The sequence below is a fragment of the Poecilia reticulata genome, chromosome 15 (assembly GCF_904066995.2).
Source record: "Poecilia reticulata chromosome 15, P_reticulata-male-v2, whole genome shotgun sequence".
In the NCBI taxonomy this organism is placed as follows: Eukaryota; Metazoa; Chordata; class Actinopteri; order Cyprinodontiformes; family Poeciliidae; genus Poecilia; species Poecilia reticulata.
The window spans coordinates 21,585,485-21,600,631 of NC_088844.1; the positions used below are offsets into that span (position 1 = coordinate 21,585,485).

Genomic DNA, 15,147 nt, shown 5'->3' on the forward strand with positions numbered 1-15,147 from the left:
AAAATCCAATACAAATCCTGTAAAATCCTGGTTCAAAAAGTGGCAACAGAGTCTGTGTGGATTTAACACACAGTATAAAGAGTCAAAGGCCAAATTAATCCCACAGCAGATTTATATCTAAAGTTTGTTTTTTTCCGTTGAGTCACAGTTTTGCTTTCTGAAAGGAAATTAAGAATCTCTCAAAACAATCTAAAATTTTGAAATTATAGAATAACTTTTGAAAAAAAAATTGTTTCATTAAAATAAATGTGATGTTAAATTGTTTTTTATATGCTGTTCTCAATAATAAATAGAACAAATATTTTTTTGGAGTTACAACAAATCAAACCATTCTTCAAATTGCTTGCCAGCTTTTTGCATGCGTCCACTGGTAATTTGGTGATTTATCTTTTGTGATGACCGCCAAGTCTTTTAGGATGGAAGGCCTAATTGCCATCACCCTAATCTTCATCTCCCTCCACAGATGTTCTATGAGATTTGACTGGACAGCTTTAGTTGAATTTCAGAATATGCTGGGATTTCATTATTACCATTTTCTTCCTTTAGCCCATCGGGGCCCAGAGGGCTTTTGCTTATAAGGTGAAAAAGTAATTACTTGTATGTGTTGTGTATGAAACAGAGGGAGAAGGGAAGCCCTATAATAACCTGCAGTCCTCCAACAATGAATTATTCTTAGAGGAGCAGTGAAGAACGCCTCTGTACCTTAATGGGAGACCCTGTAAAACGTAAGCGTTTACCGCCTGAGGAGCATGATGGATTTGATGGATCCACTAACATAAACTGACAGGTACCAGTTTCGGTAATATAAAAAACAATAATAAAAATCCAAAATAAAATCCCCCCCCCAGATTGATGTCACCTCGTCAGAACCCCAGTACAGACAGGATACAGTAAAATACAGGTGTGTGTTTTCAAAGGAGGAAGCTCCTTCTCTGTTGTTCTAAAGCATCTTAGGGTGCCCGTCTCACACAGCTGACAGTGTGCTTTTCCAGCTCACTGTTCCTCTGCTCTGTGGTATCTTGACATCTGAGCGTTTGCTATGATTAATCCCTCCTATGTGCTACATTGAACCACACCTAACCTTTACAGTGCAGGCAGAACAAAATCATTTCATTCCCTTCCTCTGAGAGAGGTTGTCTCAAGGACTGACTGTTCCCAAGCCGGGAAGCTGCGTCAAGGCCTTTTGTGAATGGATTAGTTACTATTAAGCTGCAGGGCCTGATAAATTAGGATTTCTAAAGATTATTACAAAATACTTATGCCCTTCTAATGCTGGTGATTGAATTTTTGGAATCATCCTGAATTACGGTTGTGGATTAGAGAGGAGGTATCTTGCAGAGGAAAACGACTTGTTCTGCTTTGTTTTACAGCGTAAATTGTATTGTCGTCCTTCAAGTGACTGCGATGTCCAGAGGATCGCGAGGAGCAGATTCTCCAAAGAAAACAAGCATGACTGTTATCTTCAAAAACTTCCTACAATCTTAAGGCTTCAAGACAAATGGATGGTGTACAATTTTAATTGCCTACCAACGCCCTCCAGTGTAAGAATCTCATTATCTTTGGTCCATCGTATTGGAGAAGCCTATAATTGTTTCAACATTACACATCCAAAGGGGCTGAAGCTGCAGAATAGCCAGATAATGGCTTCTTAAACAGGTTTGCCCGAAAGAAAACATTCTTTTAAAAAAAGGACCAAGCTTCATCCTCTATTCATTTCCCCAAAGAGGAGAGCTAGGCATCAGAGAGCGAGAGATTACCCAGCAAAAACACATTGCATTAGTTTAGACATGCTGGAAAATTTTTTCTGTAAACACATATCAGTGTAAGAGGCTCCCACTACCAGTAACGCTGCTTGGCATGCTCAACAGTAGAAAGAATTGGAGTAGAAAACAAACAGATACAGGCAGACGTATAGACTTAGTAACATGCTCACCCTTTTCGCCATCCTCTGCCTCTTCCTTGGTTGTAGATTTTGTTGATGGAGGTGAGCTGTCTGTAAATAAACAATGAGAGTCGATGCTTCACTGATGCGGTACTGATGCGTCTCTATCCACAAAAAGCAACAAGATGCAACTCTTTTGTCAGGTCGTGTCGATATAAATTGTGAAGTGGGTTGGCATGAGTAAATAAAACTTATCCTACAACCCCTATGTCTGAAATGCTAAAATAAACACGTTTCTTAGCTCAACCCAAAGCATTTTACTATTTTGTTTTGTGTTCTCCGTAGATGCTGATATTCAAAATGTTATCTCCATAAGCTGTTTAAGATGTATCTGCAAAGCTGGATAAAATTATCAAAGGTAAAACTCGTCTTTGTTGTCGAGTTGGAAAAGTTGAGTATGGAAATCCTTAGAAGGCCGTCCAAAATCGATCCCGTTTTAATTTCAATGGGAATGTCAGAATAAATACACTGCAAAGGCAGTTTTGTTTGAAAGAAAACAAGCAAGTGCCTAGTTTTCAGTTTTCATAGACTTTTTTGAGTGTTATGTCATATTACAATGTTATTCTCTCATCAAAAACATACCAGGAGTGTTGCTCTGATTTATTCATGATTTGGGGGAAATCCTTGAATCTCCAATATACTCAGAGCTCCTCCTAGGAAATGGCTCCCCAGCCAAGACCGCATCCAACAGAGCAACGCAACCCAGCACTCTGCCCCACTCAGCTCCTCCAGACTAGCAGCAGCAATTAGCAAACACGTGGTGAAACTGCGCATCTGTGGAGTTTATCATGCAAGCCAATTCTCAGTGCAACGCTCCTAAGAATGATTGTTAACATCATACTGATGGCAAACATTATTGAAATGACATGCTAAAGGAGTGTCAGAAATAGCAGGAGCTTCTTAAAGAGACAGCGGCCCAATTTAAAAGTCACATTCTATTAAGTTCTGTTTAATATATAGAGTATTTTCATAACAAGCGAAGGTAACAGTTACTTGATTGGGCTATAAATCAAGTGTTTTTATTAGAAAATACATAATATTGCCCTTTTATCAAGTGAGGTGACTATTTGAAGAATGGTTGTACATTTACACAAGCAGGTTAAGAAATATGAATAAAGTAAATATAAAACATAAAAAAGCTGCAACTTGGCAAATACTTCTTCACTGTACGTTAAAGGGGGTATTTTATTACAACTGAAGGTAACATAGTTACTTGATTGTGCTATAAAATGGCTCTAGGGGTCTGGCAAACACATAATACTGCCCATTGAATGACACGCAGTCTAATCAAAGTCCAAATGTAATATAATGCAATCTAATTCATCCTGTAATGCCAACTGACCAAGTTATATGCATAAGGAAGTGCAACCAACTGCACAATTGATTTTGGAGTAATCTCTCATAATGTGCAAGCATGTGAGGGTTTACTGGAAAGCCATTAATTTAATACATTATAGTTAAATGCATCAATCATTTACTATTTTGAATAATTTGTAAATCAATGCATGAGGGCTCAATTTAGATTTAGAAAAAAAAAACTTGACATCCTAAAACAACACTCAGTCTTGGCTGCCTAAGTTCGGCGTGCCTCTGAGGAGACCGTACAGCTCTCTTCTGTGGCTTTGTTACCTGCCTGAAAAAAAACAACAACATAAAAAGGAAATCTCCAGAGGGAGAGGAGGGAAGAATGTGAGGCTTTGAGACCATCTCCAGACCACTGTGCGAGCCAAAAGCACCATTCCACGTTAGCATAAAAATCATTTGACGCTTTGAGTTGGTTCCAAAGCTGACTGATTCAAACTCTGGCTGATGGAGTGGAATAAAAGGCCAGTTCTTGGCACCCACAAAGAGGGAAATCAAACAAGGCCAAACTGGACGAGGACAGGAATGGTATGATAATACGAGAGAGCTAGGAATTATCAGGAATTGTTTCAGCTGGCGTTTTATGGTCTGATGGTATGTTATTATAGAGTATGTAGTGTAAAACAGCTGGTGAGGAGCTCTATAGAAATAGTGTAGGCTGTCTGGGCTAAAAATCTCAAATGCATTTGGTCTGAGCCAAATCTTTATGATGCAGCCATTACGTCCGCACAGTTTCACTTTGAAATATCACATTTTACAGTGCACGTATAAAATAGCTCTTTTATGTTTGCCCCAAAATGGACTCCCTTTGAAAACACAGATGCGTGTAATTGGCAAATCATGGGAGTGACTTTGGGAGGAAAAACATTTTGATAGCACCCAGAGCTCTACATTTACTCTAATGTGGCCACTTTCTCCAACAGACAGTAAAACTAATGGCGTTCTCTGCTTAGTTGGGTTCACGTGTGCTATGAGATTTTATTTAATTTTTTTAAAGCATCAGCAGCATAAAAATTTGGATCTTCTCTTTTATAAGGGAAAACGTCATCAGGTGCAACGTTCCCTAGAGAGGAAACTGCTGCAGGCAGGAAACTGCTTTTCACAGAAATAAATCTCTTCAGCAGTGACAACAAAGCTAAACTATGCTGCATCTATTGTTTAACAACACACACAATTCCATGAGGTACTTTGTTTATGCCGCTGCTTATTCAGGACATCAGTGCACGGATGAATGTCAATAGCTTATCCCGATAAGCAACATCTGGGAGTTTTGGGCTGCGTGCCACATGATGTGGTGGAGATAAAAGCATCATGCGCCGACAGTCATGTTTGTGCTATCATCTGGGTTATGCTGTGGAGGGATGCCGATCTGTAGTCTCTTTGTCACCGCTCTAGGTGGTCTAAAGGCATTGTGGCCATAAGCTGGATGAACGGAATGTTGTCGGGGGAATTAGCTCTTGTAGTGTAACGCACCTGACATGAAGTATTTTTATACTAAGATGAGTTAGGCCAGGGATTCGGCTTGTCAGCAGATGCATAAACATTCAATTTCGTCTGCCGCATAAAACCCAGCAAATCACTGTCACAAGCCAAAGCTACGGCGCTCACTCACCCTCTGTCTGCTTTAATGGAGGTGTTAAGGTGAAAAGGCAACCATGAAATATTCTGTCACTCACCTCCCTTCAGCTGCTCCTCCGTAACCTCGATGTCATTGTCTGGAAGAGGAGGGAAATGAGTGTGTTAAAGCAGGCAGTTTTCTAAACTACAATACAACCTGTCATCATAAATTGATTACACTTTTAGAACACAGTATTTCAACACTGTGTGTCTACTTCACGTCTTCCAAACAATAAGCCTACAACGTTCTCCTTCAGTTGATTGTTGCAAATATTAGTTGGCATACAGTGCTGTGGACAAAATATCGAACTTTCTTCAATATTTTTGATTCAAATGCAAACTAAACATTAGTTTTAGCCCCACTTGATTTTAAGTCGTGTAAAAGCTTTAGTTTCATCCATCCGTCCATTTTCATCTTACCTCCTGCGGCAAACAAGCAAGAGACGGGGTACACCCTGAAGACGTTACCAGTCCATCACAGGGCAACACAGAGACAGAGAGGACACACAACCATGCACACACATCTAAGGAGAATTTTAGAGAACCCAATTAACCTGACAGTCATGTACCCGGACTGCCAGAGTACCCGGAGAGAACCGAGTACTCCGGTTCTCCCCAGGCTCGGAGAGAATATGCAAACTCCTGACTTGGTAAATAAAACTTTTGCTTATTTACTGGGAAGAATGAACTGATAATGAAGGTTTCTGAGCAGGTGTTATACTTATGGAACTGATAACAGAGGTTTCAGTGAAGATGTTTTTCTTCTCTTTCCAACTGAAATTCCTTTGAACCAGGATTGATTTAGGGACAGAGGTACCAATTAACCAGGGATGGGAGAAACTGAGAGAAACTCCCTACAGGAGAGAGACGGGTGGAAGGCACCGTGTAGGTGACTGCTAAGATATAAAAGGAGAATTGTGTTAAGTTTTACTTCTTCTTCTTTCTTCTTCTCTCTTGCTTTTCTTTTCTCAGACGCTGATATTTACTCTGATTTTCTAAATAAAATGTCTAAAGACAAATATGCATTTCTCTGATTGATTCAGTGTTTCTCTCTCTCCCAAAACAAAAAAGATTTTTCCTAAACACTCCATGCAGAAAGACCCTGATCTGGGAATCGAACCCAGAACCTTCTTGCTGCAAGGCAACAGTGCTACCAACTGTGCGCCACTGTGCAGCCTTAAGTTTAAGTTCAAGTTTACTTTTAAAAACTGAACAATTCGTATTAATGATAATGTAATAATACATGATATTATAGCCAGGTGGTTAATTTCCATAACTAGTCCCATTTGTGTGTTGATATTAAAGCACAATTAGAAATGCATAAAACAACCTGAAAATCTATATTTTTTTGATAATACTCAATGTAGACATTGCTTGTTTTTGAAATGAGATGAGAACAGAAAAACCCCCTACTGTTTATTCACCCAGTAATAACTTGTCTCCATTTCCCATCAGTCTCTTATTATTATGACAAAGTTCTGAGAATGTGGGTATGTTGTTTAAGAGGGTCATATTCTATAGAGATTTATTTTCAATTGAGTTCATTCTGTAAGACTTGGCATGAGTGACTTAAAACCTTATATATCCTGAAATTACAAGAACTGCAGGCTGGTCTTGACAATTGTACCTTTTCAAAAAATGATTTTTCCCTGTGAGTCCCTCTATCCCTGCTGTGAGAGAGACTTTAAGGTGAGTTAAAGGTGTCTCTGGATGGATAAGTTGAGTTGCACTGAGATGAGAAACAGGCTTTGGGATCTGCTTCTGGAGGAACTGTTGAGTGAGAGTTGGAGCTCCTGGTTATTTTCTCAAATGCATTCCTACACTCAGATCTTATGCAGCACAGCATGCCTAAGGGTGTGTTGTGTCATGCCACAACAGTTGGCCTGCTTGTTTTTTGTTTTTTTTCAAAGTACAGTTCATATGAGTGAAGTATGCACAATTTGTGATTATATATGTATATACGGCTTGGTTTGACTTGGGGAAAATGATTGCACTGCGGTTTAACAAGCAAAAGAGTGTGTTCGCTTTGATGAAAGGCTGTTGTCATCTGTTCTGTAGAAGTGCAACCATCAGAGCTCCCTGCGGATTCTGCGACAGGCTTTTCTTTTGTATAACACTGAATAAAAGGGTACAGTGCATTAATCTAACCCTGCTCGGGGAAACAAAGAAAGGCCCACTGATACAGTAACAACAGTGCAAGAATGGAAACAGAAGCTGCTTCAACTACTGCCAAATATTATAGCGCGGTTTCACCAGCCAAGCACTCGTCCAGGCAGGAAATGTGCACGCCTTGGTCATGAATAACTGTATGTGACGCATTTGCTTTTGTCCCCGTTTTCTTCCTGTTTCTCCATCAATCATTCCTGCAAAGTTACTTTTAGAGCCATGCACAAAAATGTCGAGACTGACAGGGACAAAACTGCGTCAGTGTTGGTAGATCTCTTTACGGTAAATTAAAGCTGAATATTAAAAATGTGATCATTTTCGAGGCGTTTTGATTGAGAAATGCGTTGGAATGTCTCAATCTGCAAGTGGGTGAATTTTGTCTCCAGTAGAGCCTCAAGAGAAGAAAAATTACTCTACGCAGTGCTTGAAACCATCCACAATTTTTGTTTAAACGTTTAGCTTAGATATTCTTTTGGTATCTAATGACAAAATACACACGAGTAAATGACTGGGATTTGTATGCGTGTTTAATTATTTGTCCTTTTCTAGTTTTGTTCTGGTTTAATTTGTCAGGGGCGCTTGTGATGTAATACTTTTCCACTAGTGGCGTCTTTCACAGTCAACAACATTTTGCACAGATATGTGGTCATTTGCATGCACCAGTGGGAGGTTTGGTAGCCCACTTTGACAAGAGATGGTTTAAAAGATTTTTCTATTTTCTACTCGTAGGTACTTCTTTTATACAGCACCCAACAGCAGGAGGTCACCCACAGTGATTATGCTTTGATTCAAGTGTCATAATATGTCAAGGTTTATCAGAAACATACTCAACAGGAATAGTGTGGCATAAAGCTGTGAAATTTTTATCTTCAAAAAATTTACCTCTCACGACATGTATACAAGATGGATATTTAAAAGTGAAATGGAAGTAGGGCCAGACAAAATGGCAATATCTAGACACAAAGTGTGGGCATGAATTGATGGAAAGAACTGGCCAGTCTTTAATTGGTCATTGTTGTAGTTTCCCTGCATAATGCTGCCATTATGATTGCAGGGTTTGTACATTTTTTCTCTTTGAATGAGATGCTTTGTAATGCCATTAAGTCAATAAAGTCAACTTAGCAGAAGTAATTATAAAAGAAATCTGATCTCACACTGCAAGGCAACCAGAACTGCCAAATGTTTGCCAAAGCCGACTTAACGGGACACAAAAACACAAATATTGTTGGTATAATGTGACCAAAAGTTGAAAAATCAAAGGTTGTGAATGCTTTCGGAGGGGGCTTAAGTTGTTGTGATTGTAAAATATTTTGAAGGCAAAATTTAGCACAATTGCCGACAAAGTTCACACCCGTCTATTTTAAGAGTTCCCCTTAAAATTTTCCATTTGAAAGGCTCTCCTCATCCACCCTTCCGCAGAAAAAAAAGCAAATACAAACACAGATTTGAAGCTTATTCTAAGATACTAGAAAAGATTAATATTCTATCAGGATTTAAAACTTTAATGACATTTCAAAATATATCATAGACTTACACAGATTATTATATTATATACACACTATTATATTAAACATCAAATAAATCTTGCCTAAAAAAGGATTCACTATAAAAGAAGATTTTCTTTGGTAATGTTTCAACTCAGATTGAACAACCTTAAAAGCAGCAGTTCAAACTGTTTAATGTTAAAACTTTAACTGTACTAAAGCCAGGCCTATACATTAAGTAACCATATCAACACAACAGTGAAATGTTGATAAGCAAATATGCAGGGCTTCTTCACTACATGTCTGATTTATGCACAAACATGACCATTTTTCACTGATACCGAGCTGAAGCTGAATCCTCATGCTGCCTGTGCTTTCTCACAATCACATCACTAATACACCATGGTTTCCTCATTTCCCAAATCTGAGGAACAGCTTTGTGGAACCGACACAGGCTTCATTTTCACCCCTCACAGGGTTCCCTTAGCCTTTCATACCCTCCCTCAACAAATTACATGTGCGCGATAAAAGCATGCGCATGCCACAGCTTTACTTCTTCCAAAGGAGTAGGAGAGCCGTGGTATTTATTTATTTTTTTTTAGGTGAGTGTGTGTGTGTAGAAATGCTAAGGATATAGAGTGTATTAAGAACCATGTAAATAAATGTCAATTGGGAAGTCGGTGAAACAGTTGGAGAAAATGCAGCAGTCTCTGCAGATCTGTGGGCTGTGTTAATATTGTCAGCACCGTGGCTGATTGAGGAGAAGAGGAGATGGAGCCCAGCTTGTGGGCAGCCACCCGGATCATATTAGGAGAGGAGTGTACCCAGAATCAATTTCTACATGCTTTTTACTCTCTACAACCACAGCTGCCTGGCTGCTTCCATTCTCGCAAATAACACGAGCCGAGACAAGCATGTGGTCAGACACGACAATCAGAATCAGAGTATAATCACATGATTAAATAAATTAACTGAAGTGTGTGTGTGTGTGTGCGTGTGCGCGTGTGTGTGTGTGTACAGCAAAGTCCATGTGTCCACACACCTCTCAGGCTTTTTTTTTTTGGCTTGTATTTTGTGAAATCACAACAAAAAACAAAAACAGTGATTTTATGTGACAGTAAAAGAAAAACAAAGTAGTAAATATTACTGAAGTGTCACACAAACTGTATGCAGTGGATACAGTGGCAAACATAACAGCTGAAACACCTTCTCAGTGCAGTCTGACTGAGCTTTTTCCATTCTGTGTCGATGAACAATCCGATTTTTAACATGAATGATTGTGGAGGCATATCTTAAAAGACAGTGGAAATTGCAGAGATGGATGGTTTTGCATGAGCAAGGAATTCAAGTCTAGGCCACACTTTTCAGAGGTTTATTTGCCAAAAAAAAAAAAACCTTTTAGAAGCATATCTCATTTTCCTTTGATGTCACAATGTTGCCTTTTTTATGTTCGTCAAATAAAATGCCAAGAAATTACAGTCAGGTATGATGACAAACTGGAGGATTATTTTCAAGACACGGTAAATCCAGTCAAGGTTTTATTTTCTTTGTTTAAAAAACACAACCGCAGCAACTGTTGTGGTTTTGATTACATTTCTTCAAGCAGGACAAACACTGGTGGTTCTTTTAACAAGGCGAGAATAGGTGGCGTAATTATCAGATCCTTATATCAATGCGTACAAACCCCGATACTGAGCTATGTAATGGATAATGATTGGTCCAATGCAGGTAAAAGATAGCGGTGGTGTGCACAAGCCTTTTTGTCTATTTGGATATATCAGTCTTTGTGTGCTTGAGAGGTTCCATGACTCTGAATGCATGAAGTGCTCCTTGAGCTGGTGATACATAAAAGACCTTTGTCTGCTTGTATCAGTACTCATTAAATGAGCCTGCTTGAACACAAATAACATACCAGTGCAAAGCAGAATGTGCAGTCATTCGTAAGCATGTCAAAAGTGGGAAATTCAATACTCTACATGGTTTAACTACCTGTTTCCAGTGTGCGCCATGGCTGGTATGCACGATTATTATTGTCAGCAGAGGCTATTTTTCAGTTTCCTCCTTCTGCAGACAAGTAACCATATTTTGGCTCCCTCTCACTGACAGCTTGTGGAGATTCACATTGTAATAAAGCAATTTCCTGTATGCAAATGTCCTGTTTACACATTCTTGCTCCAGTCATTGTCACTTGACAGATTGCTTGAATACGAGGAGAGCGGCTATACAATGAAAAACGGGAGTAGTGAGACTTCAAAATAAAAATCTATTCTGTCTGCTCTTAGCTCAAGCATTCCTGAAACCGATGAGACGGGGAAAGATCTGGACTTCTAACATGACCCCCCCCACCCCCTTACACACACATACAAATACTAAAAAGAGCACAAAGGGATACCAATCACTGCAGCAGCTTGCTGATAGAAGAGGCAATGGAGAAGCCCCTCCTTGATGCAATAGGAAGGAATGATAGAAAGTGGGAGAATAAGGTAATGGGCAAGTGAACGGGGGGAGAGGCGTAAGTGAGAGCAAGTAAGGAGAGGAAGAGGTAAAAAAAACAAAAAAACTGGGCTGGTCGATATAACGGAGGGTTATTGAAAGCGAGCGTGCTGCAGGAGACAGAATGATCTTAAGCCTCAGTGTGTGGCATCGGTGCTGCAGCAGGATCCACACCACTGTCTTCCCCTGGCAGTGAGGATGATGAGATGTTCTGAAAGTGTTCGAGCACACCTGCAGAGCTAATTCGCAGCCTCTGATTCACTACTGCCATTCTGCACAGGCTAAATGCAAGTCTTTTCACACTACGGGGTTATGCATTAGTGACATGTCGCAATCATACCAATCAGCATTTCTTTCTTTACGCCAAACCTTTCCACGACCTCCGAAATACATTTTGCTGGATCAGCCATATGAATCCACTCCCCCTTCCATCAGGATGTAGTCGACATTCACGGGATTCTTAATTTCACGTCTCTGTTCTTCCTCACTGAATGTGTTGAAAGAGCTCTAGTTTTCACTGAGGATGTGGTAAATGCTTTGATCTTGCTCATGAGCTGAAAGATTAGAACAGGTGTAGGTGAGAGTGAAGTAAAAATGTCTGGCTCACCGCCGACATTGATCCAGAGTGGAAAAGTCACACTCACTTATTCTCTCCTGCCCACACGTTAGCAGAGCAGACATGAGCACAGCCCTGAACCTCAGGGGTCAAAGAGCAGATGACGGGTGAGGAATGTCATGGTATCTGCTGCAGATATTAATTAAATCTCTGACTCCCGCTTTCAAAATTTACAGGCTATACAAAAGTTTTCACATTTTGCCATACTAAAGCCTCAATCTTCATTGTTTTCCTGTAATCTGACACCCTAAAATAAAACCCAGTGCAACCAGTTGCCATCAGCAGTCAATTCTGCTTACAAAGTAGATGACGTCTGAAGGCAATTGATTGCAATTGACTGTACAACTGACAGTCTAGTACGGCTTCATTGGAAACCCAAATTGAAACATTTGTTACCTCTTCAGCTGGTGCGGTTCGCTTTTACACAACAAATAAAACCCTTTGCAAACCCTGCTCCCCCCACCTCGCCTGTGGTGGCACTGCACCAAGAACCACTGAATGAAGTTGCACAAAAACCTCTGAAGAAGGTTCTTCATGAGTTGTATACAAAATGGAGAGGTGACAAATTTTAGAAATGATAACATTTCTTTTTTGACTTAGCTAAAAGACCACAAATCCATTTCTTCATGCTAGCCTAGACTCTCACATTTGCATCGGATATATTTTCCCAGAATGCCCTATGTCACCGTTCGCTTATTGCTTTTGGAGCGGTTTTGGTCCTCTTTGCACCCACATATGCATTCGAACAGCACCGGAGTTCACTTCAAACAAACCAAAATTATGCATTAGCACCTCCCCAAACAAATCTGACTTTCTAGACCAGTGGTTCTTAACCTTTTTTGAGGTACCGAAGCCCCCAGTTTCATATGCGCATTCACCGAACCCTTCTCATCTCCCCTCCCCCCCACCCCGGCCGACACACTGAGAGTGGAGCTCCTTCAATCAGGGCTCCTCCGCAGCTCTGATTGGCTCAGCAATGTAACGTGATCCTCTGCAGCAAGTGATGGCAAAGCGGGGCGTCATCACGACTTTACACAAGTGTGTCTTTACCTCCGCGGCAGAGGCTCTGCCGAACCTGAGACCAACTCACCGAACTACTGGGGTTCGATCAAACCCAGGTTAAGAACCACTGTTCTAGACAAATGAACTAGAGTTTGATTTAGGGGGACTAAACAGGGCTGGTGTGAATGCAGCGTTAGGATATTGAATTTAAGGCAGATGAAAACAACTGTCATGTGAGGAGAACAAACAGCATTATTGAGACCAAGGAATGCCCCAGACAGCTCAGAGCCAGAGTTACAGAACAGCTACAAAGCTACCAAGACCTGGACATCAACATAAATGGACATTTCAATCAAGAACAACTAGCGTACTGATTCTGGAGGAGCTACAGAGATCCTCAGCTCAGAATCTGTAAACCATTTAAGTATTAGCTGTGCACTCCATGAATCTGGCCATTAGTGTGGCAAAAAGAACAACATTGCTAAAATATAGCTCTGAGAATATATCATGAAGGCAAAACATAAGAAATATTGAACAAGTGCTGATCCAATGTGACTAAAATAACTTTTTAGCCGAACAGCAAAACATCAGAGCATAAATACATGTCAGCACGGCCAAGTGAAAGTCTAGATTTAATTCCAGTCAAGAATCTGCAGAAAAACTAGACCCATTCTGACTGACCTTGTGCTATTTTGCAAAGAACAAGTAAAAACGTTATCTTCTAGATCAGTGGTCCCCAAACTATGGCCCGCGGGCCTGATCCGGCCCGCCTCCACATTTGGTCTGGCCCCCTGAACAATACCAGAGAGCATTTAGATTTTTTTTTCATATACAACGTATTTTCCGGACTATAAGCCACTTATATGTGGATTTTTCTTCAACCACCAGGGGGCTCTTTAGCAGGAAGTGAATCATTGGAAGTCAAAATTGGAAATAAAAGAAGAAATAGTCCATTAAAACGGAATTAGGTTTTAATAGGGAATTGAAATTTGAGAATGTTGTTGATCAGTTAAATAGCATTGTGGGGGAAAAGAAGATTTTTCGTTTTTTTTAAAATAATACTGGGATCATTATGAGAATTTGAGGTATAGATATTAGGATCCAGTAGATGGCAGTAGTGCAACAATAATGGATGCAAACTGCCGTTGAAATCTAAAGAAGAAGCAGAAGAAGAAGAAAGTGCCCATTTTCATTTAGCACATGCTAGTAGCAACACGAAGGATCAGCACTTTTACTGTTACAGTTACCGTTCGGAAACTACCGTAATCAGTTCAGTTAAATCTAAACTTGGCAACTTTTTCTTTTTCAACCATAATAAATGTGATATTCAATTGACCTGTTATGACTCAAATTTTGGGTGTCTGCCCCTCTCTGCAGCTGCTGCATCGCTGTGGAAAACCTGGAGCGGCAGAGATATCTGAGGCTTAGATGTATATGTTTACTGGTTAAAAAACAACAACAAAACTTTGGGGTTGTGGTTTGTAGTCCGGTGCATCTCATAGTTCGGAAAATACGGACTATAATTCTTCCTGGATTTTTTCTGTGAAGAACCCAGAGAGGATTATTTGGTTATTTATTTCATTAATAGTGTTATTATTTATTTTCTGACTTTTGTTCTGTGAAGAACCCAGAGAGGGTTTTTTGATTGTGCTTTCTGGAAAACAATACATTTTTTACATTTAGGCACTCCTGCAATCATCACACTTTTTCTGTTACAAACTGACTCTGGCCCCCCACCAGAAAAGGGAAAAGTTATGTGGCCCTCACAGGAAAAAGTTTGGGTACCCCTGGTCTAGATGAACAAAGCTTGCAAGGAAAGCTGGCCTCGCAAAGTTGTGGCACATGGGGCTAAACAGAAAATCATCCCAATTATACTTTACTCAAGAAAGAAAAAAAAGTTTGAAAACAATCTAGGTCTTTACTTCACCTTCATAGTTATGCACTGGACCCCAAAATACAGTAAAGTTTTAGGTTGTAAGGTGACAAAGTGCCAGAAAGTTTAAGCAGCATGAATACTTTCCACGGGGCATGGTAATTGCTTGCTTCGATGGCTTTTCCAGACTATAAATAAATATCTTTGGATTGCTCTTTGTGCCACACACACTTGGCGTCTGTCATTTTATTTTAGCCCTGCTCCCCGTTACAGAGAGATGTGGAGCATTTATCCCCTGACTACACTTTTAAATGGCGAGAGAGATAACTGGAGAACAACAGCTCCAGATTCTCATCTCAAAACACTAATATGATGAGACGGGTGCTGGGTGCAGGAGGGCAGGCAGGCATAATTAAGGTCTCTCCTCAGAATGTAATCTTTCAGGCAAGAGCCTGGGCGGAGGGGCGGGGGAGATGACGGGAGAGCAGGGAGAACAAAACACTCTCCATCTGGGAGCAGCCAGATGAAGGCCTGAGAGCTGGTATTCCGCTGGGGAGGTGAAGAGGGAAAAGTGAGGTAAATGGGAGGTAAT

The 15,147-nt window shown here is 40.3% G+C and overlaps 1 protein-coding gene across 1 annotated transcript in view; it reads right to left on the reverse strand.

Moving 5' to 3' along the window:
• The window catches only part of macrod2 (mono-ADP ribosylhydrolase 2), a 470,247-nt gene that overhangs the window by 30,219 nt on the left and 424,881 nt on the right, over positions 1-15,147 (reverse strand). Inside the window, exons 10-11 of the mRNA XM_008430201.3 lie at positions 4,981-5,019; positions 1,934-1,993 (exon numbers count right to left, since the gene is read on the reverse strand). Of these exons, the coding sequence (XP_008428423.1) occupies positions 1,934-1,993; positions 4,981-5,019 (99 nt within the window). The remainder of the gene's footprint in view (positions 1-1,933; positions 1,994-4,980; positions 5,020-15,147) is intronic.